Raw genomic sequence first — 27359 nt, 5'->3', positions numbered from 1 at the left:
AACGTCATACACCTTTTATTTATAATATAATCTTTATTTGTTTCCATACCATAATAAAATATATTGAAAGAACAACAAATTCATACTAACAGTTATGAACTAGGACAACAGTTTGCACCAAAATTAACCTACCAGAAACCATACAACTAAACCACTACTAGAAGGAGATTTAAACGCAAATGTACACGGAATTAGACGGAGCTGACTTGCATGGCGGCGAAACGCGGAGTCTCCATGTCGAGGGAGTCCGTGGTGACCTGGGAGCGGGAGTCGGAGTTGTCCGCGCCGTTGTGGACGGACGACAACGAGATCTCATCCTGCAGGCTGGCGTCCAGCGAGTTGTCGGCTTTCTGGTGTCCGTCGACGATGTCGCCGCCGCCGCTCAGCGCATTCCAGATGCCCTTGGTGGACTCCTTCACTGTGACCTTTTTCTCTGCCTGGTTTGTCTTGTCTTTGCCATCTTTCTTTTTACTGAGCACGGACAGAGCGCCAAGCTTCGGCTTAGAGTTTCTAGCCGTGCTGCCTCTCTGTATCGGCGCCGCCTCGTTTTCGCACTCCTCGGTTATGGCTTGTAAGAATTCTGACGTATCTGTAGCCACTGCCTGCCCCGCTTGAATTGGAATGTCATCTGAAGAACACGGAAAATTATTTTAATTTTCCTACTGACTTACATTAAATTAGTCTGGGAATTATGAGACACATTATATATGGGAGGCTATAAGATTAGCATTTATTATTATTATTAAATATGGCATACCTGTATTAATATTAGTAAAACAGAAAGATAAGTTGGTTAAATATGGAAGGCAATATTTTTCTATTTTTAAGCGAAAGAGCGATCTGCAAAATAATATGAAATTAAATGAGTTTTTAGAACTCTACTTTTAACTTCTTTACACATAGATTACCTGTATAGGTATTCATAAATATTACAATTTGGCCTAGCCAAGACTAATGAGTAATTTTACGTTAACTTAATCTGCTAAGAAGAGTAAAATAAGATTGTGTTCATCAACGCTTTCTTAAAGTCTCTCTATAAAGGAGAATACAGCATAATTGTTTGTGTTCTATCACACTATAATTGTTTGTGTTCTATCACACTGTCATTCTTGATTTAATTGAATTAACAGGGGAACAGGGGATGCTTTATATTATCGTTTAATAGTTATTCTATTGCAGATACCTATATGCATAGCTGGGCACCGTTAATCAAATGGTTAACTTCGTTAATCGTTAATCCGTTAAAAAAAATGTTAGCTTCGTTAAACGTTAAAGCGTTACATTTCTGACGAATTAACGCAAGTTAACGTTAATCGTTAATCCGTTAATATGTGTAATATGGCCTTGTTGTAACTTATATCATTGCGTTAGTGTACATACAAAACCTGTTGGTTCAAGGTTTTGGAAGTTAACATGTTAGGGACAAAACAAAATACTTCTATAATTATTGCATTCTACCTAACTAAATTATATTGCATTCTTCTTTATCAACATGCAAATGATTTATAATAACAATAAACAAATCACACTATCTATAAGCACCGGCGCTGAGTAATAAAATGTTAAAACGAAACAAATCTCTTCTCACTCGCATGCGCTTGAAAATGTATCTAGTACTAGCTGTTGCCCGCGACTTCGTCCGCGCGGACTTTAGTTTATAGCGCGCGGTGTCAACAAAATTGGTGTCAAAAGCTTTTTAAAACCCTGGTACCCCTTAAATCAAAATACCCAAAACAGCCGTGTAGTGTGCACATAATATTATTTTTTTAAATAAACTTTTTTGTGCTTTCTCAGGCTTTAGACTATCTGTGTACAAAATTTCATTACAATCGGTTCAGTAGTTTTGGCGCTGTTGTTTCTGATATCTATGTTGGTAGGTGAGTTATTAATTAATAACGTGTATAACAATAGAAAGAATCGAAAACCCAACTCATCATGGTACCACCTCTTATAGAAATACATATGAGCAAGCGATAGCGCGATCTAGGCGACTCTTGGCGCCATCTGTTATGAGTTTTTGGAACTAACTTAATTTTAACAAATTTATTCATTTTCACCCCCTTACAACCCCTTTTTCCAGTTAAAAAGTAGCCTATGTCCTTTCTCAGGTTTTAGACTATCTGTGTACAAAATTTCATTACAATCGGTTCAGTAGTTTTGGCGTGAAAGCGAGACAGACAGAGATACTTTCGCATTTATAATATTAGTATAGATTGTTTTTGTTTCGCTGCTGCCGTGCCGCGGCGCCGCGCTGCCCGCCTGCCCGGCACTTGTCGTTTCATACTAACTGTCTGAACCTGTTTTCGCGCCGCGCCGCGGTGCCGTGCGGTAAATAGCAGGCATTGGATTAACGATTAACGGACTTCTGCATATTAACGGAAGTTAACGAGTCCGTTAATATTTTAAAGGTTAACTTAAAAGTTAATCCGTTAATCAAAATGTTAACTTCGTTAATTAACGATTAACGGATTAACGAGTTAATGCCCAGCTATGCCTATATGTTATAAAAGTTTATAGTGCTCACTACTCAGTCTTCGTGAGTGAGAACTTGGATCTTGTTAAATAGAAATTAATATTTTGGTATGTGGACACTGACAGAAGGGCCGGGCGTAGATTTTAAGAAAGTGCCATTTTGCAAAGTTTTACAATTTCAGCCACGTGCCAAATTTTTTTGAATTTTTTAATTTACTCTTGGTTAGCTATTCGCTGATGACATCACCATGACGTCATTACAGTGCTTTAAAACATGCTTTGTAATTTGTAAATACTTGCGTTATTATGGAAATTATAACTTTAAAAAATTTGTTCTTGCAGCATTTCTTTGCCTTTTATATGTTTTAAAGTAACTGACCTGGCAATTTCTTAGTTCTGAAGGAGGCATTGGTAATCATAGATTTTGGCATAGTCACAGTTGTTGTGGCTGGAGATAAAGCAACACTTATTCCCATTGGGCCGTCATAAGGTTGACCTGAAAATTAAATTTTATTTATCAATAAGATGTACTTTTTAAAGCACTTAATTATTTTATACTATAATTTTACTCAATATAGCAATATTCATTAAATAAGTGATATGATACCTGTAGGATTATTTTTGAGTGAATTAATTACAGCACTCGTGACTAGCATTACATCTGGAAGGAGTTCATATTGTGCTCTCTGGTCAATGTCATTGACAGCTTGAAAAGCAAGAGTGTAGAACTCATTGAACATAGCAAAGTATGTGCCCTCTATCAGTTCCAACAGGAAGTTGGAAGTAACTGGTATCCTTTGAATCGTGTTAGCTGGTGTAGCTTCTTTTTTGTAGAATCCTTGAGTTGCTATCCTGAAAGCAAAATGTACACATTAGGGTGAACATGAGCTGTAGTGATTGGACAGAGCACAAAAACACTATATTTATTAAGGTTGCTTTAAAAACTACCTGTTTTTCTTTAAAATCAGGTGTTCTATCTATATATATAAAACTCAAAGGTGACTGACTGACATGGTGATCTATCAAAGCACAGCCCAAACCATTGGACGGATCGGGCTGAAATTTTGCATGCAGGTAGATGTTATGACGAAGGCATCCGCTAAGAAAGGATTTTGATAAATTCCAACCCCAAGGGAAAATAGGAGATGAAAGTTTGTATATAATAATACTTCTTAATGCAAGCAAAGCCGCGGGCAAAAGCTCGTTACTATAAAAACAGGCAGCTTTTAAAGCAAGCTTAATAAATTTTGTGTTTTTGTGCTTTGTCCAATGACTGGTAATGTCCAATCACTAGTCATTTAGCCTATATTATATTCAAATATAATTAAGTATAATTGAATGAACAGAAAATCATCAAAAATTTTAAAAGGTTGCAAATTATATATAATTTACTGTAAATACCTGGAGGCTGCAATACACAAGTGTCTCATAGCCAACTTGGACAGTAGACTCAGTTGTCTATTGTATATGAAGAGCAATGCGGCCATAACCTTCAGCCGATTTTGAGCGTTGATAAGTTCCACTTGGGGATGGGGGCCCCAACTGATCAGCTTAGTGTTACACTCCTCCCACCTTCTCAATGCACTCTCAGTTAAAAACTGGGATCCCAGTGACAAGGGCTGCAAAAATAAAATATAAACTATGTTTTAATTAAAAAAAACTTGTCATGTCAATGCATAATAAATGTAAAACATATTCATCAAACTCTTTTTTATTTATTAAAAAAAGAGCTTATATTTTAAAATTTTATCAATAATATTTGAAAATACAATCACTACCTCATGATAAATCGAAGCCTGAGCCAATGATGGTAGCCTGAATGAAACAACCTTGGGTTTCCCATTCTCATCCACAACTTCAAAATTATATAAACCTAAAATATAAGGTTGAGAATATTAATGATTTTCTTTTTTTTTTGTAATAAAATTGTAACAGAAAAATTATACCTATAAGAAGTGTTTCTATGCTTCTGCATAGTTTTGTGTTGCCTTGAGCAACAATGCTCAAATAGACATAAATTAATGTTGGAACAAATTTTAAAGTAAATCTCTGTAATTCAACTTCTTTGGATCTGTAGAAACTAAATAATTGCACACACACATTTTCTAGCATCTGAAACATAAAAATGATTTAAAACAACCTTATAAACAATATATTGCTATGACTTTAGAAAAATAATTACACACTCCATACACATTTTGAACCTTGAAGAGTGATTACAAATAATGAAAAATAATTAACTAGTGTAATGTGGAAGAAGAATTAAAGAAATAATAGTATTGTATTCATCATCATCATCATATCAGCCTATAGTTGTCCACTGCTGGATATAGGCCTCTCTCAATGAACGCTAAGATGACCGATCTCCTGCTACTTGCATCCAACATGGGCCTGCAACTAAGCAGTATTGTATTGGATATCTAATAATAATTCAAAGTTACAAATAGAAAGTAAGAATAAACAATGTACCTCCTGATTCATCTCAATGTTCTTTATCAAGTCATTTTCTTTCTCCTTGTCTTCATCATATAGAAGGTTAAATATAGCAGTTGCGATTTCATGATTATGTTCGTGTTCAGCTGCGAAACTTTTTATCTCATTTTCTTGGAGAGATGCATATTCGTTTAGCCATTCTGTTATCAAATGTTTCCATTCCGACATGTTAGAGATCTATGACTCATACAAACAGCTTAATAAGTAAATAAGTACTACATTAACCGATCTCAACAGTTTTTTTATCCTTGACCCAAGAAACAATGGTTAAATTCTAAAGAACATGGGATAATTTTTATAAATATGTAAATTTACCAAAAGATATCTTTGGCTGATCAAAACATCGTTAAGTATCTATTGCTCATTTTGTACCCCTTTTGTCTTCATTTTTCTTGTTTTATTGGCATTTATTACTTATTAAATTTAAATATATTTTAAAATTATTAAATAAATAAAATTACATTCACAAACTATCTAATGAAATTTCGACGTCACACACCACAGATTACTAAATACTAGTTTAAATTTGTCACACACAGATGCAGTGTTGCCAGAGCTGTATGTTCGAAAGTTACATATTGTCATGCGAAAAGTAACATATTGAGGGGAAAAGTAACATTTCGTATTACTTATGAATGCACGAAAACATACTATAAATAATATAGAGATGAACTGAAACAAGATCATTAAACAAAACTTAAAACTAAGGTGCGACAAGGCTTTAATTAAATAAACGTGGAGGGGGGGCGCTGCTGATAAAGGAGAACTGTCAAAAATTGCGTTTTTGTATGATGGCAGCGTTAGTTCCTTTTTTGCCACGTTCATTTAAAGCCTTGTCAGCTGTAGCCTGTAACGACAAAACTCAATAAAACTTACTGCGTTTCGTTTTCGCATTATTGGTTTCAAACATCTTTTTTTTTCAATTAAGTACCAAAAGGAACGTAAAAGTAACATCTTTAGTCATGTCACATGAATGTAACATGCAAGGGTCAAAAGTAACGTAAAATGTTACAAAAGTAACATTCTGGCAACGCTGCACAGATGTCACATGTCTTTTTTCAAATGTCATTCACTTTACAAAACAGCACAGATAAGAGATAGCATCGACAGCAATCGACAGTATATATAAATAAGTCAATGAGATAGCATTAATTTATGTCTAAAGCTAAAAGGCCCATTCACGGAGGACTGCACGGCAGTCCTGCCGTGAATGGGCCCTTTAAGTACTCACATGCGGTTTTGCTCGATCGAGATTCGAGCCATAACATCGAGTAAAACTCGCAGCTCGGGCTTTCATCCACACATTCAGCATTGCTCGATAGTTTTATTCTAAATCGATATATTTCATTCCATCAAACCGGCTCGATGCGAGCCTTCGAGCTGTCAGTTTTGCGGTCCACACAGTAATTATTACTCGATTTGGAGTAAAACTATCGAGCAAAACCGCATGTCAGTACTTAGCATAAGTCTTACCTAGATGGTGATTGGTACCAAGCGGCAAGCCTTGGATTTTAGGATTTTGGAATGGAATATGAGGAATATCTATTTTTTATTCGTACTTTAGAGGTGCTTTCCAATAAGAGCTTTATAGGGCATTATGCGGCATAATGCTTAACGTTGAATGTTTCAACTTTCAAGTTTCAAGTTCAACGGCTTCAACCCATGGAATTAATATGTACTACGTACAACTACATATTAATTCCATGCTTCAACCCATATATTAAGTCTATGCTTCAACCACAGTCCACAGCACCGCTTCGGCCTTCGCAGTTCGCACCAACTTCGCACGTAATCGAGAATAATATTATGTGTATAGTCTGTGGCTTCCACGTAGAAATGTCAATGTCAGTTAAACGGTCAATTGTCAGTGATCGGCTATATTCTGTATTTTCAAAATATCTCGGATTTGTAATAATATTTGTTATTATTCAATATAAATGGGTTCTTCCTATAGCACGGAGGTACCGGGGGGAGGTTCAGAAGGCTACCATGTCCTCAGGGTCAGTCTCCATCTTCTGGTAACGTGTTCAAGAGATGTTCGTGACTAAGGTTCCTAAATAATGTACACGTCAATGTTTTGCAGGTCCAGGATGGTTCTCCAGGACAAAAAGCTAATCTCGAACCATTTTTCGACTTCATAGTAGCTATCGAAAACACTAGACTAGATCAGGACAATGACACTTTGAAAACGCTTCTGAAGCAAAACATTGATAAAACCATCAAAATGCTCGTTTATAGCACAAAATCACAGTCAGTGCGAGAGGTCAACATTACTCCGAATGCTAGTTGGGGTGGACAGGGCTTACTCGGAGTCAGTATTAGATTTTGTTCATTTGAGGGTGCTAATGAAAATGTGTGGCATGTTTTGGTAAGTTGAACGAAATATATAGGAGCAACTTATAAAATTCCCTTTCTGCCTCTGTATTTTATTATGACGGTATACATATGTGCAGTTATCAAAATGTTATGCTAGTAGTGAATAGTATCACATTAATTGCCAGTAACTTTATTGTGATAAAACATTTTATAAGCCTTTATTTACAGGAAGTTCATCCTTCGTCTCCAGCAGAAATAGCTGGGTTGAGACCATTTTCAGATTACATAATAGGAGCTGACTCTATTATGCATGAGAGTGAAGACTTATTTACTCTTATTGAAGCCCATGAGGGTCGAGCGTTGAAGTTGTTTGTGTATAACATTAATGATGACACATGTAGGGAGGTTCATATTACACCAAATCACAACTGGGGTGGAGAAGGCAGCTTAGGGTGTGGTATTGGGTACGGTTATCTTCACAGAATTCCAATTAGAAATAACGTAGTACAAAATAAGCCAGCATACAATCCACCTATGTCAACTATGGTAAGTAATCTGATATTTTATATTCAGAGGTCTGTTATCATAAAGTTGCTATTAAAGAGATCATATAGTGTTTAAGAGTATGCTTATATAATGCACAAAATGATATGAGCTGCAAATATAATGTACATAATCATTAGTTTCAGCCCCAATCAAACACTGAAATCAATCAAGAAGCTATTGTTGCAAGTGTTCAAAATCTAAGCCTCACAAACGAGGAAACTCCACTAGTTAGTGTTGCTCCGAGTACAGTTCAAGCTACTCAGCCACAGTTCTTGTCTGGAATTCCAATGGTTAACCCCGGAGTGTATACCCCTGGAACACCTAGTGTGGCCTCACAGCAGCTCCCTCAACCAAATATGTCCGCAGCTCAGTCTGTTGTTTCCAATATGGCCGCTTATTCAAGCAGTAAGTATTTGCTGAAGCTGTATTTTGTAACCTAGTTAGTCAATTATTGTTATTATTCTTTATATTCTGTACGAGGCACATATTTTATTAACTATATCTCCTACAGATTATTATTTGATACTAACTGACTTGGCAAATGTTGTTTTGCCATATAAAATAAAACCTATTCTCAGGCCTAATAAATGTACATGATACAAAATTTCATTAAAATTGGTTGAGCCGTTTTGGAGAACACTTTGACATGAGAATTTTATATATTAGACTAGCTGTCCCGGTGAACTTCGTGTTACTTTAAAACCTTCCCTGCACTTCTACGAATATTTTAAGACTAATTTTAGCCCAACCCGTTCAGCCGTTTTCGAGTTTTAGCATTACTAACATAATTGAAAATCCATTTTTATATATTTGACTTTTAAGTATTATCACAAATCTTTTGTATGATAGTATAGAAAAGTGTTGTTTTTAGACTTTTTCAGGATATTATTTTTTTTTTCCGAAGAACCATCCTCGTACTTCAAGGAATATTTTTAAAAAAGAATTATCAAAATGGTCCAACCGTTCTCGAGTTTTGCGCTTAGCAACACATTCAGCGACTCATTTTTATATTATAGATTATACTTTGACTAGGAATTTAATCCTCATACAATGTCCCATGTTATGTATGTCATGGTTCTTAGAAACTTATTAAAATTATATATATACAGGGTGTAACAAAAATAAGTGATAATACTTTAGGGTGTTTACATGTTCCTTGTAGAGAGTTCACTGTGAAAGTAGCAGCGCCGAAAGACCAAAAATTTTTTTCACTTTTGTTTTGTATGGGGAAACTCGTGACGCTCGGGCCATTGCCCATACAAAAGTGAAAAAAAAAATTGGTCTTTCAGCGCTGCTACTTTCACAGTGAACTCTCTACAAGGAACACGTACACTATATAAAAGTAACACTATATAATAATTAATCTTTATTTTCAGATTTGGCAGATTCCACACTAACAACACTAGGCAGTATACCTTCGGCGTCTAATGTTCAACCACCTGCACCATTACCAAACTTACCTGGAATACCTATGAATCAACCCCAGCCCTACATACCGATAATGCAAAATTATTCACAACCATCGGTGGCGGATCCACAAGTACCAACAAATTTAGTGCCAACTTTCGATATGAGTACATTCAATCAAGCGCCCATACAGCCGCCTCCGTTAAATCCCGGCTTGCCAATAGTGACCCCAGTATCACTGCCAGGAATGCCTTCGATAACAGTCAGCGCAACTCTGCCCGTGTCCACCATGCAGGAGATACATCAGCAGCAGATGTTACAACAACAGCAGTCGTTATCATGAATCATAATGAGTAATAGTTAAATCTTGAGAATTGGTTGGTGCCTTTTTTGACAAGCTTCACAGTTGTTTGACTTGAATTTTATTTTACAGATTTACTTATATGAATTTATTTGTATTTGTTAAATATTTGAAACCGTTTATTAAATCATATAAAATAATTCACTTTTCAGTATATTCTTGTTTTAGGCATACTGAGCTTATAAAAATATTGTCTTACATGTTTATGTTATCATTTGTGTAAGTAACTATTTAGATAAATATTACGATATACAATTATGGGTTGTCTTTTTCTCAAACTGTGGCCTATTCAAATATCTACTGTACAGGGTAAGATTGTATTTTTAAACTAATGCAAATATCTAAGCATTTAATAAATACACACATGAATCTTAACACATTTTTTAGGAATGTTACTTAATATTGGTTCAAACATGGCTGGTCTCTGGTTCAAACACAAAATTATATTGAACAAGGCATCAAGGATATTGTTAATACAATTCACACAAACAATAGTTAAGCACAGCTTAAACGAAATGGAAATTGTTATTGGTTAATATTTTTTACTATGAATATAAATAAACCATTAGCATATTGCAAGTAAGCGTCAGGAGTTCAAGATTCAGGTACAATTATGTTTGTCAACACTAAATATTTTCATTGAAGTTGGATACATTCTTAATTTATAAGTAAGTACCTTAATGTAGTGAAATTATAAGTAACAAATCACATTGTCAATTAGTGTAAAATTGGTCAGTATAACTCAACACGTAGAAGTCTGTGGTGTGTTAGGCGGCGAGTGGAGTCTGACGCTGCTGGCGCGGCTGTCCTGCGGGGGCGGTTTCTCCGAGTCCAGGCCCAGGGCCAGGTTGTCGTGGCCCCGCGTGAGGGGCGGGGCGTCGCTGTAGAACACGCCCCCCGCCATCTCGGACAGCCGTCGCCGTCGTCGCGTGTCCTTGTCGTCGCTCATGCTCGGCGGTCGGACGCTCGAACTCCTTCGTCGCTCCAACCCCATGCGCGTCGGGATTCTCAAGGCTTTCTATAAAATATTTTATTTCTTAAGTCATGGCCATTAATAATTTCTTATCGCTCTGACCTCCACTTCTCATTTAATGGTTTGATGCACGTTTTCGTTCAAAACGCTTTCAAAATGCTTATTAAGCACTTGTATAATGGAGGTCTGCAGTGTTATTAAGAATAAGTAGTAGGTTAGGGGATGTGAAAAATGTTTATACCTAATTTTAGACCGTCACCCTGATTTCTGCGTGGTGAGTGTAGAGCATAGTGTAGAGTTTGTCACTTGTAACATGAGGGCGTTAATTACAATTTGTGTATCATAGAAACGGCTAACTACCTAACTAATTTTGAGAAGCTTGTCGCTTCTACTTATACATACTGAGTCCACGGGGTGTTTGAAAGGCCTAATAGAGCAGTGGTTCCCAACCTTTTTAGAGCTGTTACCCCTAGAGCCTGTCAGAGAAACTGATTTTGCTCCCCCCCATTAAAAACAACTTTATTAATTTGTAAGTATAGGTAATTACTAATTACTTTATTTTAAGGTTGATATTATTACTTATTATTATTTCGCAAGTTTTTTAATATACTTAATGAGGTTTAGACTTCAGTTACACATGCTCCACGCTCAGACGGTTTCTGGCCTTTTTTAAAATGTTACCAGAGTTGAGAGGCCGCTCTCGCATTTACAAGTGGTAGCTAACGGTACCAACATTTTCAGATCTCTGTCTGCAATGATAGGGTATTCTGTAGCTGTTTTTCTCCAAAATGCACAGAGTATATTTTTTTTCTGCCAATTCATCTATTTTAGGTACCACATCTGTTACCCCTAGAATAGCTATTATTTTACCCCCGCGGGGGTAATTACTTATTACCCCCAGGTTGTGAACCACTACAATAGAGAGTAAAGATTACCTTCAACTTGTTCGGCAATGAGTTGAGTAGTCTGATGACGGGCGGAGATATCAGGTCGATGGGGACGTCCGACGGGTCAGTGACCCCGGTGAAGACGGACACTATCAGCCCTATCAGTAGCGTCGCCAGGCAACCGATGCTGGTATACCACAGGTACGACACGCGGAATAGCCAAAACACGGATTGAGAGTCGTTGTCATTCCTGAAACACAAAAAAAAAACAGTTGAACATATAACCTCATTTTTTTAATGTCGGTTAAAAAGTTGTCTCATGCCCGTTTTCACCAAAGACTCTTAAATTTAGGTGTCCCTTAGCGTAAACTTAAGGGCCACCTAGCGACGTTTTTGTTTTCACCATTGTTTAAGGGACCCCTAGCGAGCTAGGTGACCCATTAAGCCAAACACAGAGATTTTTTAACATTTTCGTTAAAAAATCTCATGAAACTTATTACAGACATTAAAGTTTATTATAATAACCTTAAAAACAATGTAAATGTATTTTATTTCTGCTAAATACCTACCTTACAAAAACATAAATACTAATAAGTTATCGATAACTGCTCTATAAATGGCCTCGCACTAAACGTCACCTAACAAAGGGACACCTACCTGGGTGACCCTTACGATCGTGAAACGAAATTTGGGATAGGGGATGATTTTAGGTAGCCCTTATGCTAAGGGATACTTAGTAAAGATATGGTTTAGGTGCTGTTGGTGAAAACGGGCATCAAAGTAATGCTTAGGTGAAGCCATTGAACATTTTTTTAATTACTTACTAAAATTCAACGTCTACGGGACAGTAAAAATTTAATTGCTCAGTTTAGAAGCAAGCCAAGAGATCACATTGCATATAGTTACTGGGTTAAAGATAAATTTTGCTTTATTATAATAACTAGATGACGCACGCAACTCCGATGCGCCAAAACTCGTTTATCGCGCGGTAACCGTACATTTTTTCGGGACAAAAAGTATCCTATATCCTTTCCCGGGACTCAAAGTATCTCCATACTCCATAGTCCATGCCCAGCAAAATCGGTTCAGCGGTTTGGGCGTGAAAGGGTAACAGCCAGACGGACACACTTTCGCATTTATAATATTAGTATGGATATTAGTAAGTATGGAAGTATGGATTATGATTTATTATTATTTCTACTACTGTTTGGGACAAAAAAAATTCTTACGCATTAAGAACTATCGGCGTGGTGAGATTGAAAGTTTCTGTGCAGTTTTCAATAGAGGTCGGTAGCGTGGTCAGCGGTATCTGTACAATCTGAGCTCCACCACCCACTATCACCACCACCAGCAACCCACAGATGCCACCGGCGACTGCACCCTGGAAAAAAGTGTTAGAAAGCAAAGCATAAAGTGAATGGCCCTCAGTAAGTAACCTCCACCGAGATTCCCACAAAAATTCCAGCGCATGCAATATTAAAAAAAATACGTCAGAAAAAAAGTAAAAGGATGGTAGGCATAAGTAGATACATTATAAATATTAAATAATACTCATTTTCAGACGACGGTCAACGTGTTTTCTATACACACATGTACCTTGAACGATGACAAACCCTGAGTAAAAGACAAGCAAATGAAATGGTTTGTCACCTATTTGTTAATCACGACCCCTTTTTCGCTATTTATACCATTTACTGCTACTAGTGCTACCTAAAACGTTTGTTAGGATTTTCTAGGACAGGGGTCACCAAATGGCGGACCGCATCCGGACCGCCGACCTATTGTGTGCGGACCAAGCATGTTCGAAGATGAATTTCGTTGAAAATTAATTTCGGTCTCGATATACTGATGAACATGTAGTAACAACCCTGTTCTAGGAGGATCTTTAGCTACCTTTGCATTAGCCCAGGGGAAGAGCATTCCAAGACTGAACAGTCCCAGTGAGATGCCGCCAGCCATCCCGTTGAAGGACAGGGCCAGTTGCAGAACAGGACCGAGCCTCTCCACAATGAAGACGAGAGCGAAGGACAAGGCACCGCAAGCCAGACACACCCATCTGGCTATCTGGAAACCGGAACATGTAAGTTTTTTTTTTATTGTAGTCCGGTGTAGGCAAACAAAAATATAATGTATATTTTTCGTTAAAAAAGATATCCCATTTTAAGTTACTTTCCATACGGGATCTGGGGGCTAAGCCAACACGTTTATGTTTCCTTATAAAATCGCCGATTAAAAATTTATGGAATTGACATTGTAAGACCTAATAATAAATTTCTTTTAGAGATAAGCTCAGCGGAGCTAAAATGGTCGCTTTGAAGAATCATGATATGAATCATAATATGATTCATTTTTCTAAAATCGCAAAATGCAACTCTGCTTGCAATTCATTTCTGTATTTTTGTACTGATTTGACATTTGTCAGTTTGACAGTTTTGACAATTCATTTGCTGAATTGATTGAGAGGAATTGCTAAATGTGACCATTTTAGCCCCGCTGCAGCCTGCTGTGTCGTCTTTCTTCTAATATTATGTTACTTTTTAATGGTTTTGTGTGCAATAAAGCGTAAAATAAATAAAAATAAGAGTACGATACTGTGCTCATCTCATGTTAAACTAATACTTATAAATTATAATATTATTCCATACATTTTGATCGACGATTCTATACCTAGGAGATGAATAAAACGTGTTGGCTAAGCCCCCAATATAGGTACAACGTTGGCGAATTGTTTGTAGTAGACTAGGTGTAATGACTACTGTAATCACCAGATGACATACGTAATTGCTTCGTGGGAATCGTAAGAGTTAATTAATTAAAGCCAATAAACAGCTATCATTGATGGGCGATGTTTTAGTTGATCATTGCCGCAGATATTTAGCTAGGGTACGGATATTATTTAAGTTTTGCCCAAAATAATAGGAAGATAAAGTAATACTATAGAGGAATTAGTAACACTTACTGCAGCTCCCTTATCTTCAGGTAGTGTTATACCAAGGAGTCCTTTAGCCAAATCTTGACACGCGATGGCTGCTAAGGAGTTTAGGGCCGATGCCACTGTACTAAAACATGAAACAGAAAATTATACATAAGAAAATGTAACATAATATTCCTCTTCTTATGAAAATAATGTTTTAAAACTGCAGAGCCATTGCCATAATATTTCGCTCTCGCGCCCGACAGATACCAATTGGGGGCCTGTTGCACAGATTAAAACCAGTATTCAGACCAGACATTTCCAGTTAGATCTTAAATTTAGGCACCAATTTGGAATTTCAGTCAGTCATTATGGAGCTGATGCTCTCGCCAGTCTGGTTACATAAGTGTCAATTTGCAAAATTGTGCTTGGAAATTCTGAAAGTGACTTACAAAATAGGCGCGGTGTGGTCGTGGAAGAAAATTCTGGAATGTTCTTACCCAAGACTCGCTGCAAATATGCCAGCTACGAAGAAGCCTGGCATTCCTCGAGCCTCGCCGAGCTGGCTGATCACGTACAGGGGAAGGAGACGATCGGATCCGTTCACGAGACCTGCCTGAGGTACTTAATTAAAATTTTATTACCTACCAGATGTGTTGAAATGATATTTTATTCCTAGAATTTATGGCTCTGTGATTAGCCAATATATTTGATGTAATTGTTAGTGTCGCGTTGAAATCTTTAGTTTACGAGCGAGGCGGTTACATTAAGTTCACAGACCATGAATCCTGTCGTTTGATACCTAGATTTATTAATTATTATTATTAGAAAGGATATTGTAATTTTTATCCCTCTAAGTGGGCACGTATTATAGGCATTGCAGCAGCAGTAACTATTTATGTTAAATCTTACAGTAGCTTAGACAAATGTTATGAAATATTAATCGGTCACGCAACGATTTTATAGTGCCCATTACCTAGAATCTAGGTCTTAGATCCCAGGTCCTAGTAACTAGCCTACCTGTATCGGGTCGCAGCCGGCGTAGTGAGCGGCCAGCAGTGCCCCTGTAGCGAAGTTCACGGAGTAAACCGCAATGAGTCCAAGAGCGGACACCCACAGAGCAACTCGAGCCTGCGATATCTTTTCCACGGACAGATATTTTTGCACGGACGCCTGGTTCGCGCAGAACATGCTGATCCAGTATATGGTCCCGCCTACCACCACCGACCAGAATGAGTGCCGGACTGTGGGGTCAGGGTTCATGCTGAAATTGGGTTTTGAGTGTTTTAATTTTTGGTTAAACCTACAGAATATTATGAATGAGAATAATATTTGGTGACCTTTACAGTCAATAAAACTAATTCTAGACTCTCAAACAAAAATAAACGAAAATTTTATTAAGTAAACGAAGATGGCCAAAATGTATGGAACTTGGGCCCACCCCCTATAGGAAAAGTATTGTCTTCAGTGTCTAGACTAGATCTTTTGGATGAGAACAACAATTTTTTTTAATTCTACTGTTAATTGAACTACTTACAAAGGGACTTTTTATAACCATGCGGCATGCACTTTTAGCCTACACAGGCTTATAATATTTTTTAAGAAAAAGTTTTTTTTTTTATTAAATAAGGGGGCAAACGAGCAAACGGGTCACCTGATGGTAAGCGACTACCGTCGCCCATGGACACTCGCAACATCAGAAGAGCTGCAGGTGCGTTGCCGGCCTTTTAAGAGGGAATACGCTCTTTTCTTGAAGGTTTGCAGGTCGTATCGGTCTGGAAATACTGCTGGTGACAGTTAATTCCAGAGTTTTACAGTGCGCGGCAGTTAAAGTTACGCGAAAAACGCACTGTGGAAGACTGCCACTCATCAAGGTGATGAGGATGGTATGTTTTTCGCGTGGGACGATAGCGAAAAGTTGCAGGTGGTATGATTCCGAACAATTCCTCAGAGCACTCCCCGTGATACAACCAATAGAGGATGCAGAGTGAAGCTACATCTCGGCGTAATTCCAGGGGGTCCAAGCTGTTTGAAACACTATGGCAGTCAACAATTCGAGCAGCCCTTCGTTGGATACGATCCAGAGGGAGCAGTTGGTATTTTGGCGCCCCTGCCCAGAGATGAGAACAATATTCCATATGAGGCCGAACCTGCGCCTTGTAGAGTTGTAGGCGTTGGTCCGGGCTGAAGTAATGTCTCGCTCTGTTAAGTACATCAAGCTTCTTCGAGGCTAATTTGGCCTTACCCTCAAGATGATATCGGAACTGGACTTCGCTCGATATGTTGTCGTCAAGTATCTCAATGCTTGGGGAGATGGTTAAAGATGTGCCCTCGAAACGAGGATAAACGACCATTGGTGACTTTTTAGTGGTGAACGCGCAGACTTGTGTCTTGGTGGGGTTGAATTGGACTATATAACAAGTGTTAGGAAAGGTTAGTTTGGCTGTTAGGTTAGACCTAATTTAACCTAAGAATGAACGATGGAGAGAACGTATGACCCACTTACTCGAAAAAATGCATTCTGTCTGTACGGCCTGCGTAACTCCATATGCCATCGAAGCCTCCTTCTTTAACGCTACCTAAAGCTAAAATTGCTGCCAACGAGCCCAGCAGAACTGCGGTCTGGAATGTGTCCGTCATAATAACGGCCTTCATACCACCCTAAAAATATTTAATAACTTATATACATAATATCTCATACAGTCAAAGTGTTCTGTGATGCAGTAAATAATTCATTTGTATTTTATAATATAAGGATTAGTTAGTTGATATCATATAATAGATAATATAGTTTTATAACTTAGATCTTAAACGATTATAACTGGCGTGATTGAATCTAGGATTAAGGATATTACTCTTGGTTACAAATCGGTATCTCTATTGAATTACTACATTCGAGTTTGAACCTATACCATACTAGAGTTAAAGGTGTGCCAATTATTGGCGTAATTTTATTGACACATCTATAATTTAAATTGCATGGAAAATCATTAGCAAGGCAGTAAAGTGTCTGCATAGGAGCCGTTAAACGTGTTGATGTAAAAGATTGAAACCTAGATACTAGTAATCTTGGGTCAAACTCTGAAAACTCTTCCCTCTGGTCTCCGTGTTTGTATATTATTATAGCGTAATTAAAAATCATGTTTTTTTTTTGTATTTTGCATTTCATCAATTATTAATTTCAACAAAATATCTTATTTACCTGTGATGCGTAAAATATGCACACGACGTAAACAACTGAAACGGCCAAGTATGTGTTCAGTCCTGTCACTGTAAAAAAAAAGAAAATATTTTTCATTTTCTTTTGGGAAGAAATCATCTACGGACTACGCACGTTGCGTCGCGTCGTATAACTTTCTATAGACGGCTTAACTGTATCTTCAAAATATTTTGTTTTCTACAAATAAAATTTTTGATCTTTTTAGTCTGTTTCAGTTTGTTTTGTTTTTGATTTATGCTTATTGTTAAATTTCATGTTAGTTTTCTATGTTTACTTTAAAATATCCTCGTAGATTATGTTAAAGTAAATAGCTTACTATTTGCTTTACCATAATCCATGAGGATGCGTCGATACTTTTTTTACGGATTCTGCTAACCAATTTTAGTAAAACTTATAAATATTAATGGGCGATATTTATAATAAGTTCTCTTGCATACGGTGCCAAAAATGACAACAACCATCTGAATAACAAGGAGTAGAGTTGTGAAATGTAAAAATGATTTACATTGTATCAAAATAATTTGTATTCATGGTACGATGTCTAAAACGTTATAATGCATGATTTACTATTACCACGCTGTATGAAATAAAAATAATAGTTTAAAGTAGTTTATGTATTGTTAATACTTAAAATAGAGCAAAAAAAAGTAAAAGGTAAGGATATAGGTACTAAGCAGTGTTAGTAGCACGAAGATGCTACTAACACTGCTTGCATTTGCAATCAATACGATGCGATGAAAAAAGGGCCAACACTTGTTTTTGTAGGCTATTCAAATTATTCTAATTTGAAGAATTAGAATCTAATTTATAATTTGATATTTGTTTCAAACACTTTCCACTTCATTATTTTTATTAGATAATAACGACCGGCTAATACCAACAAAAAATTGACAAATTATGCAGCACTTTAAAGTTACAAATATGCTAATAGATATTATTATAGCTAGTTGTATAAAATTACCGACTATCAAAATTTCGCAAGACCGTTTTGTAGAAAAGATATTAAATAATGACGAAAATTATATACTTATGAGTAATAGCGCTTATGAAACTTAAAATTGCGTCCAGAACACAGTGTATGAATTAATTTTACGACACCATTGTCAGACTCCTATTGTGTAACCCATTGTGATGCAGCACTGGACTCATAACACATCTAGAAGTTTTCTAATGTAGCAATTCAGATCTAGTCTGATGTATAGCTCCTAGGAAAATTGGTGCAGATATCGTCAATGAGGATCAAACTTACAGCCTTATAGCAATACGTTTCACAAATACTAAATAAGATTAATTAGGGCTAAATAGTTAAGTTTCCGAAAACGCTCAAGGCATAGAGTATAGATATACAGGGTGTAACAAAAATAAGTGATAATACTTTAGGGTGTGTACGTGTTCCTTGTAGAGAGTTCACTGTGAAAGTAGCAGCGCTGAAAGACCAAAAAATTTTTTTACTTTTGTATGGGGAAACTCGTGACGCTCGGGCCCTTGCCCATACAAAAGTGAAAAAAATTTTCGTCTTTCAGCGCTGCTACTTTCACAGTAAACTCTCTACAAGGAACACGTAGACACCTTAAAGTATTATCACTTATTTTTGTTACACACTGTATAGACCATAGCGAATTTTATGAAAATAGCCTAAGATGTTATTTGTGATTAAGTTAATAAAATACATTAAATTTAAAAGTTTAAACTTTTCGACGCTAACAAATTTTAAGTTTTAACCATGACTCTTCGTGAGCGTAAACTGCTGACCTACTGACACGTTGCACTAATCGTGGTTTGAATTTATTAAAAAGTTTTTTTACATCGTGAATGTTATTAGACACAGTAATTAAGTGGAGGTAGGTACCGATTATGGAGATGTTTGTTGCTGTTTGTTGCGTGGAAGTAATTACCGCTCTCCTATTGGCTTACGTAACAAGTATTTCGTATGGTAGCTAAGCTTAATTCAATTAAAATTTAAACCTTTATCGAAGCAGCCTCGGACGGAATTGAAGGAGAATTCTTAAAAATTTATTGAATTCAATATATTTTTAGTCAAATAGTAGTCCTTTCATCAGTACTACCTAAGAAACATTACTTACCATCAGATAAGGCCAGCGCTGGCGCGTACACAGCTACTGCCGTGTATAAAATCATTTGCAGCATGTAAAGCCCGCTCGCATACACTCGGATGCCTTTGCAGAAACGCACTTCCTAAAAGATAATCATATTATTTATGACTATAATCAGATACTTCAGATGGATCAGATACTGATCCACTCTCACGTTTTGTTACAACTAACTACAAACTATCTTTGTTTGGTGGATGCTTTATTTACTCGTGCGTGTCCTTTCTTAAAAGATGTTTATTAATATTCTAAACCTAATCCTTCGAAGTTCGGTACCCATTATGGTACCTGGTACCCTTCGGTTACACCTAGCTACTTGTCCCTTTCATCAATTTGCGAATATATATCCATATCTGATATCGCGCTCCTATCACATGTCCTTTAATACTATAATTTCTATACTATTAAATTAATTCACATTAAAACTTACGCATGACGCACCCATAGCTATCTCCTATAATAAGTGCGTGAGTTTGTTTTAATATTGTGTTTTTTCGAAAATTACCTATCTAGTACCTAATATACTTACCCCCTTACTAATTAACGTTGTAAGTATAAGCTTTGAATAGTTATACAGTGTTTTGTTCCTGTCACACAAGTGACATTTTTAATTGGATTGAAGAAGACAAAACACTGTATAACTATTCAAAGCTTATACAGCGTTTATTAGTAAGAGGGTTATAGTTTAAGTACCAAGTACTCGTAGCAAGATGTAAGCCGCAATCTCATGAACACCGGCAGATACAGATGACTCGTCACCGGGATTATAAATAGAAAAGCCAAACAAATCATCCAAAACTGTGCGCCGGCTATGTACATCTCTGCCGGGTTTCCCAATAGTTCTATTGCGGTTATAAAACTGAAAAAAAAAGTAAATACTTGTGAGTCGTGGCTTCTTAAATTGTAAGGATAATCTCTTAGCAAAAAGGTACTAGCTTTTATTAAACATTAACGTTAGGTTAAGTATAAAAATGTAATTTAACTGTACCCATAAAGCTATGCACAATACGAGATATTACCATCCCATCCCGTCTATGGGTTAGTAATATCTGATCAAGGATTTCCGGATCAAGCATTTATTATGATTAATATTCCATAACTTAAAAAGCAGTCTATACCTTGCTCCCAAACTCAAGGCCATTGGAAAAGTGCCCATTGAAGAACCTCCTAAAAGGAAATCATCTCCCGTCGTAGCTTTTTCTCCGGAGAAGTAGCCGTAGAACACTCCAATTCCGCAAGAAATTAGAAGCATAGACGCAAGGACCGTGTAGTCTTGCCAATGAAATTTTTCCGTGTCCGTAGCATTTCCCACTGGTTCATCAAACAACGTTATATTAGGCTGAATGGTATTCGACGAAACCGACGTCACTATGATAAGAATCCAGAAACACACAAGGTGACCCTGAAAAGAAAATTTTGAAATTACTATCTAGATAAATAATGATTAGATCCATTCCAGGATTCGCAAACGTGAAATAATTGTTATCAGTGCTTTGCCTGGTTTTAATAATGAGATAACGCGTATTATAAGTTTCATTTGTAGAAAGAAAGTAGGTAACTAGACTTGTGCCTAGGTACTTATGTGACAGCTCATTACGAAAGGACATATACTAAGTAATAAGACCTTCCAAAGTATACATTCACTGTTGGCATGCCGGGATACATGTTACAGCTAAATATGCAAGAGGCGCCTGAACAATACATTCGGCTTTACAATTTCAAAATCATCGGCTCGTGCCTGGCGTGCTAACTGTATTTTATATTTCCCAATCGAATACGAATAAAACAAACAAAATGCAAGTTAAACATCAACGACCTTATTAATAAACGACGATAAGAAGTTTAAGACAGGACGAGAGAATCTAAGACAGGACTAATTCATGTGGCTGTATAATGGCTTTAAGTGCGAAGAGTAATCCTGTTTAAATCTTCGTCTACACTAATATTATAAAGAGGAAAACTTTGTTTGTATAATTGTAATGAATAGGCTCAAAAACTACTGGACCTATTTTTAAAATTCTTTCACCATTCGAAAGCTTCATTATCCACGAGTAACATAGGCTAAATTTTATTTAGAAAAAAAAAGGTTTCCGTAAGATATTTGGGTTTTTCGGAGACAAGGTGTAAAAAATCGGCCAGAAAAGTTACCTACTTACTTTGCGTACGCTGCCTAAACTATAAAAGATAGAACCATATAATATTACACGCTATTAACATTTTCTTAAATACTTATTTGAAAATGCCTAAGAGAGACAAGTTGGACGACCATGGCGCCATACTTATTTATTAGTCACTTCAATAAAATAATATGGACAAAACAACGTTTGCCGGGACAGCTAGTTTAACAATAAAGCCACAGCTCACAATGGTTTATAGAGTCGTTATATTCTCTTTCTGTCATTCTATTCTCTAAAACTTTATTCCTATTTTTTGTATCGTCTACAAATTGCAACACCCAATGACTAATTTAAAATGTAAAGCTCTTAATTGATAAATTAAAGTGTAGGCGTTACTTGTTAATGAAAATTACTAACGTTAATTCAATAATAGCTTCTTCAATACTGGGAAAATAACATCAACCTCAAGTCTTAACATACTCACTGGCTTTTTTGATACACGGGAATTATTGTTTAATTTGCATATCTTTAATTAATGTTTCTGCTGTTAATAATTTTTCTAGATAATAATATGGACCTTCTAATTTTCACTTCTCATTACTAACAAGTCTGACAACGGCTTACATCAGACTTAACAAGACTATTAACGATTTAAACTTTTAACATAATGTAAAGATAACGAAATCTTAAATGCAGATAGTTTGGACATATCTTAATAATTTCCAATAACATTCATAATCGCATAACGCGTTTCTATTCGCCCAATTAACGTCGTTCCTATTGACGCCATAAAACAAAGCATGAAATTAATGTACCTTGTGCAGTAGTACTCGGAGATATTAGTTAAGATGCAGAAAATACCGGTTCGTGTTCATTACAACTCCCTAAATGCGGTTACAACTAGTATTCTATAATGTAGTCAACAGCCATGTGCGAGTCTATGGGAGCTGACATTCCAGGCAATTAAAAGATGCTGTTGATCTATTTATTTTGTGTTTTATGATCATAATATATTGTATTCGTAAAATTGTTTACACTTTACTTGTGGGTTTCATACCTTTTAAGTTTTATGGCCAACTTGTCATTTTACTTACCTAATTATGTCTTCAAAAGTGCAAACAAAATTTGAAGTCTCAAGTGAATATTAACTACAATTATGTGTCTAAATACACAATGCCGAAATTCCGTGGCTGAAGTTCGGCATGATTACGTCAGCAATGTCAAACGCAATAATAAATTATCCTGAAGTAATTTCGGCATAGTGTGCCATCGGTAATTTTAAAAAATACATTGCGGGTGGAATCATGCCGAACTTCGGCCGCGGAACTTCGGCATGGTGTGTTTAGAGTTTAGACACTTTGCGGGACAAAATCATACTTCTAGGTCATGTGAGAGGCCTACTTGATTGTCAATACTAAGATTACCACAGAAAATAAAGTATCTAATGTTATTCCTCGGACCGTACAAGTTCGTATGTAACAAGAATCCTATGTGTTAGCAGTGAGGGTATAATATTTTATTGCCGTTCTGTTGTCACCCAGCTTCATACATTTTTGCCTGTCTCTTTTGGTCACCGGCCACCGCGATTTGATTGTGTATTATGCATTTGGATCTTTATTAAAGATTCTCTTGTCAGTTGTCAGTAGGGTTCCGTAGTCAACAAGCAAGGAAAATGTAGTCAAGAAGAACGGACAGACCGAAAAGTCTGTAAATCTTTAAAAAATATTTTTTTTTATGCTACCTATAATATACCTATACCTAGTACCTACATATCAAGCGGGGATGTTTTTTTATTTCGCGTGGGCTGTCGTTGAATAGGCTTATTAAAAATATTACAAGTATTCATAGATCATTTTCCGATTTAGGGATCCATTTGTGAAATATGAAGTTTTAAAGTGGAAAAAATCGTTAGAGTTCAGTGTCCCCCCCTTTGTACAGCTAAACGGTTGCTTCTGGAAATGTGAAAAAAATTCACGGGAGTAGGAAATATGCTGAATTTAAAAGGAAAACTATCACGGCTAAGAAGCCTTCATAAGTTATTGAGTAATAGTCGATCAACTAAAAAAAATAGTATTCGGCGTAGTATGAAGGAACTTATCGTTCAAATTCCTTTGAACGTAACTGAGATAATGTTGTTAGTAGTGTAAAACACATTATAAATGTACATTCATTGATCAAACAAAAATTATCAAAAACTAGTAATATTGCGCGTGACCCGACACGCACTTGGCCGGTTTTATTTAAACACTGGATGACGCCCGTAACTTTGTTGCGCCAAAATTCGTTTATCGCGTGGGATAAAAAGTATCCTATGTCCTTTCTTGGGACTCAAAGTATCTCCTTATCAAATTTGAACAAAATCGGTTCAGAGGTTTGGCCGTGAAGAGGTAACAGACAGATAGACAGACAGACAGACACACTTTCATAAATAAAATAAAATAAAATCAAAATATAACAGCAAAATAAATTCTACACGTATGCCTTATTAGTTATTAAATAGTTACTATAATATTGTGATAGGTCTTCTTTCTTTAGTAATAATATTATGCTATTTTTCTATTTTAATTTAATCCATACTTTATATCATAAATGCGAAAGTGTGTATGTCCGTTACCTCTTATTTAGGTATTATAGGTACTTATATCAGGATCTGATGGCAAATTTTGGTGGTAGATTTTCAAAAAAATATCCTTGATCATTGGATATTTTTTTTATGTTTGCATGTTTCACACACAGAATCAGCCGCTATAAGGAAAAAAAGGATCAAAATTCCATTTACCCCGGTTCAAAATATTCCAATTACCCCGGTATTGCTAGAGGCAATTTCTTTTCTCACTTTTTGCTACCAGATTCTGGTAAACCTATACCTGTGTACAATGGCATTAAACCACTATTTTATTTAGCACCTCTACTTGATTTTAACTAAAGAAACGATACTATACGATAACTATTAAGCAATATCACCGCAAATTCAACCATTGCATAACAAGATTCAAGAATAAAATATATAGCTATGTAAACAATTCATTGTTTTGTTTATAACAAAAATAATTTAATGTAAGAACAATATTATATTTACCAATATATAAAAATGTTTACAATTTTAGAGATGCACTGAATGTTATAAGTATTATATGGTCAAAACGCTAATAAAACTCTTTTCTTGGCCCACATGAAATATCTATTAAAAATAATAAATGAAAGTGTTAATATAACTCACCCCTAAATGTCCTCTGGATATACTTTTGAACGCCATTTCACAAGTTAAACTTTTCAACAGCAAAGTGTTGTTTACATGTCCTCCGAAGGACGGCGGAAGCTTGTGGATGCTTGTGCCGGGATCACTCGTGTCGGGCAGACTGTGGGCTCGTGAGACCGCCCGTTAAACATGCACACTAATTAACTTCTTTTGTTATCAATCGAATCTACTACTTTAATTAATCTCGATTCAAAACATATTCAACACTTCACAGACGATCGACACTCCGATCTTATGCAGCCGTGGAGTGATTCCACATTTTGCAATGCATCAGAAATTGCTTCGAATCGTTCCCTCTCTCCGCTAGCACCTATTTATTTATAAAACTTCGATAAAAGTTCACTGGTACCAATTTATTAAATAATATTTATTGTAACAACATCACAATTATGCAATTAAATTATTATCTTTAGATAATGTTGTTATGTTTTTATACAAAACGTAACTGCTCCAAAACCGTTGGGAGTTCACAATTAACCTTATTTAAAGAAAATAATTAGTATCACGACGCTTAGCAATTATTATTCAGATCTAAGATGAAACAAAATGCGTTATACAACTGTTTTTCTGACGCATCTGAGCACCAAAGTTTTAATAGGTACCGTATATGATCGTGAAGCGTAGAATCAATCTTAACTCGTTCAACCGTACCCACATATGCCTTAATCTATCGCAGATCGCTACACGCGTATGGCAGTGGTAATGCATTATGGTAAATATAGGCAACAAAATAACCTTAGTGCTATTCTAATATAATTATTTTTTTATGATTTTTAGGGTTCCGTACCCAAAGGGTAAAAACGTTACCCAATTACTGAGACTTCGATGTCTGTCCGTCTGTCTCCAGGCTGTACTCAAGAAGCGCTACACTAGACTTCTGAAATTTTCACATATTGTGTATTTCTGTTGCCGCTATAACAACAAAATATACTAAAAACAAAATATAATAAATATTTAAGAGGGGCTCCCATACAACAAACGTGATTTTTTGCCTTTTTTGCTTGTAATCAATACCGGTAGCAGCTAGGTACACGAAATACTCACAATATTGTTAATTAATAATTAGTAATTATATTTGAACTTTCAGCTCCCATACAAAAAACACAATTTTTTGCCAACTTTCGCTCAATAACGGTATGGAACCCTTCGCGCGCGAATCCAACTCGCACTTAGCCGATTTTTTCTATTAAAAGCCCTTTTAGGTCTAGAAATTTCTCTTAAGGTGCTCATAATTTACTTATTGTGAGGTATACTTTATTTCATAATATTATAATATAATTATTGATTTTTTATTACCAGGGCGAGCGAAGCGAGCCCTAGTATATCCCACAACCTGAGCACTTTTGTGGTACACTTTACGGAAAAACTATTACGCCTATTTATTTGTGCTTTAACATAGGAATTTTTATTTATAAGTAGATGTGTATTGTGTTATCATCGGTTAGTCAAGGTTTGGTTACTATTAAAATATTAAACAGCCTTAAAGATTATCACGCAGAAAAACGACGCGAGCCCTCACGAAGCAGGGCTTTTAGCTAGTTAATTATACTTATCTATGGCCTTTTAGGTACGTCAATATTTCTGATGATGATGGTTACATGAAAATTTTATATTGCACCTCTTCGCCCCAAGGTTTGAGCTTTCAAAATCTTCATGATCTTGCTCTAACAAATCCCTTTTAGATAGTAGGTGGCATTTTAGACTTGGAATTTACTATGAGTCATTGTTGTAAGCATCAATAGATTTTTAGAATCACTTTCCCTGCGATATTGTTGCTGATATTATGGTCTTCTTCTGATCTTCATCTTTGTATCTGAGAAGGGTGGGACGACTTGCGTTGAACCGACGTCTTACGAACAACTACATCTTCTTGAACTTTACTTGTTTTGTAGTTCTTCCTAAGTCTAATTCTAAAAGTAAGAGGTCGACCTTAACATTCGCCGATGTTTGATCTGGTGAGAGTATACTAATGTGAATGTCAAGGAAACGTCGACACTAATTGGAAATTCGCGTGCGTCGTGCTACATAGTTGCCAGTTGGCAGTATACAGCGAGCCTTAGGCAAACTTAAAATGAGTTTGCAAAAATAAATAAAAAAAATAAAAAAATCTCCACAGCCGAACATATAACCTCTTCCTTTTTGGAAGTCGGTTAAAAATGAAAATTGTACCTACCGCTAGGATTAACAAACGACCAAATCCAGAACACTATTGTCTGACTTATATTATTGTACCATCGAGGAAATTGATTCCTCGGCAGCTGTTGACGGACCTACGTATTCTGT

At 36.2% G+C, this 27359-nt stretch overlaps 3 protein-coding genes across 5 annotated transcripts; 1 reads left to right on the top strand and 2 right to left on the bottom strand.

The window, feature by feature from the left end:
• On the bottom strand, window positions 1–18224 carry LOC121731675 (hyccin). Of its 3 annotated transcripts, none has more exons than XM_042121241.1 (8): window positions 18210–18224; window positions 4942–5161; window positions 4419–4584; window positions 4251–4345; window positions 3874–4091; window positions 3080–3324; window positions 2852–2968; window positions 1–628 (listed from the first exon to the last, which is right to left on the bottom strand). In XM_042121241.1, the coding sequence occupies exons 2-8, from the start codon at window positions 5131–5133 to the stop codon at window positions 192–194; spliced, it is 1470 nt and encodes a 489-aa protein (XP_041977175.1). In that variant the 5' UTR covers window positions 5134–5161; window positions 18210–18224; the 3' UTR covers window positions 1–191. The 3 variants fall into 3 exon arrangements, with proteins under 3 accessions (XP_041977175.1, XP_041977176.1, XP_041977174.1); XM_042121242.1 differs by lacking the exon at window positions 18210–18224 and adding an exon at window positions 5281–5395 and having other exon boundaries at window positions 4942–5142; XM_042121240.1 differs by lacking the exon at window positions 18210–18224 and having other exon boundaries at window positions 4942–5395.
• On the top strand, window positions 6818–9853 carry LOC121731677 (Golgi reassembly-stacking protein 2). The gene is made up of 5 exons (XM_042121244.1): window positions 6818–6965; window positions 7049–7333; window positions 7510–7827; window positions 7965–8232; window positions 9204–9853. The coding sequence occupies exons 1-5, from the start codon at window positions 6903–6905 to the stop codon at window positions 9575–9577; spliced, it is 1308 nt and encodes a 435-aa protein (XP_041977178.1). The 5' UTR covers window positions 6818–6902; the 3' UTR covers window positions 9578–9853.
• Window positions 9932–25637, bottom strand: LOC121731671 (sodium-coupled monocarboxylate transporter 1). Its single transcript, XM_042121234.1, has 14 exons — window positions 25555–25637; window positions 25038–25386; window positions 20819–21102; window positions 20394–20559; window positions 19674–19785; window positions 17572–17639; window positions 16876–17030; window positions 15390–15633; window positions 14870–14985; window positions 14415–14514; window positions 13349–13519; window positions 12685–12836; window positions 11504–11705; window positions 9932–10613 (listed from the first exon to the last, which is right to left on the bottom strand). Exons 2-14 carry the CDS (start codon window positions 25071–25073, stop codon window positions 10338–10340), a joined length of 2082 nt encoding a protein of 693 aa, XP_041977168.1. The 5' UTR covers window positions 25074–25386; window positions 25555–25637; the 3' UTR covers window positions 9932–10337.
• Between the last annotated feature and the right edge of the window lie 1722 nt (window positions 25638–27359).

The sequence above is a fragment of the Aricia agestis genome, chromosome 11 (assembly GCF_905147365.1).
Source record: "Aricia agestis chromosome 11, ilAriAges1.1, whole genome shotgun sequence".
NCBI lineage: Eukaryota > Metazoa > Arthropoda > Insecta > Lepidoptera > Lycaenidae > Aricia > Aricia agestis.
This window is presented reverse-complemented; position numbering and strand designations above follow the sequence as displayed.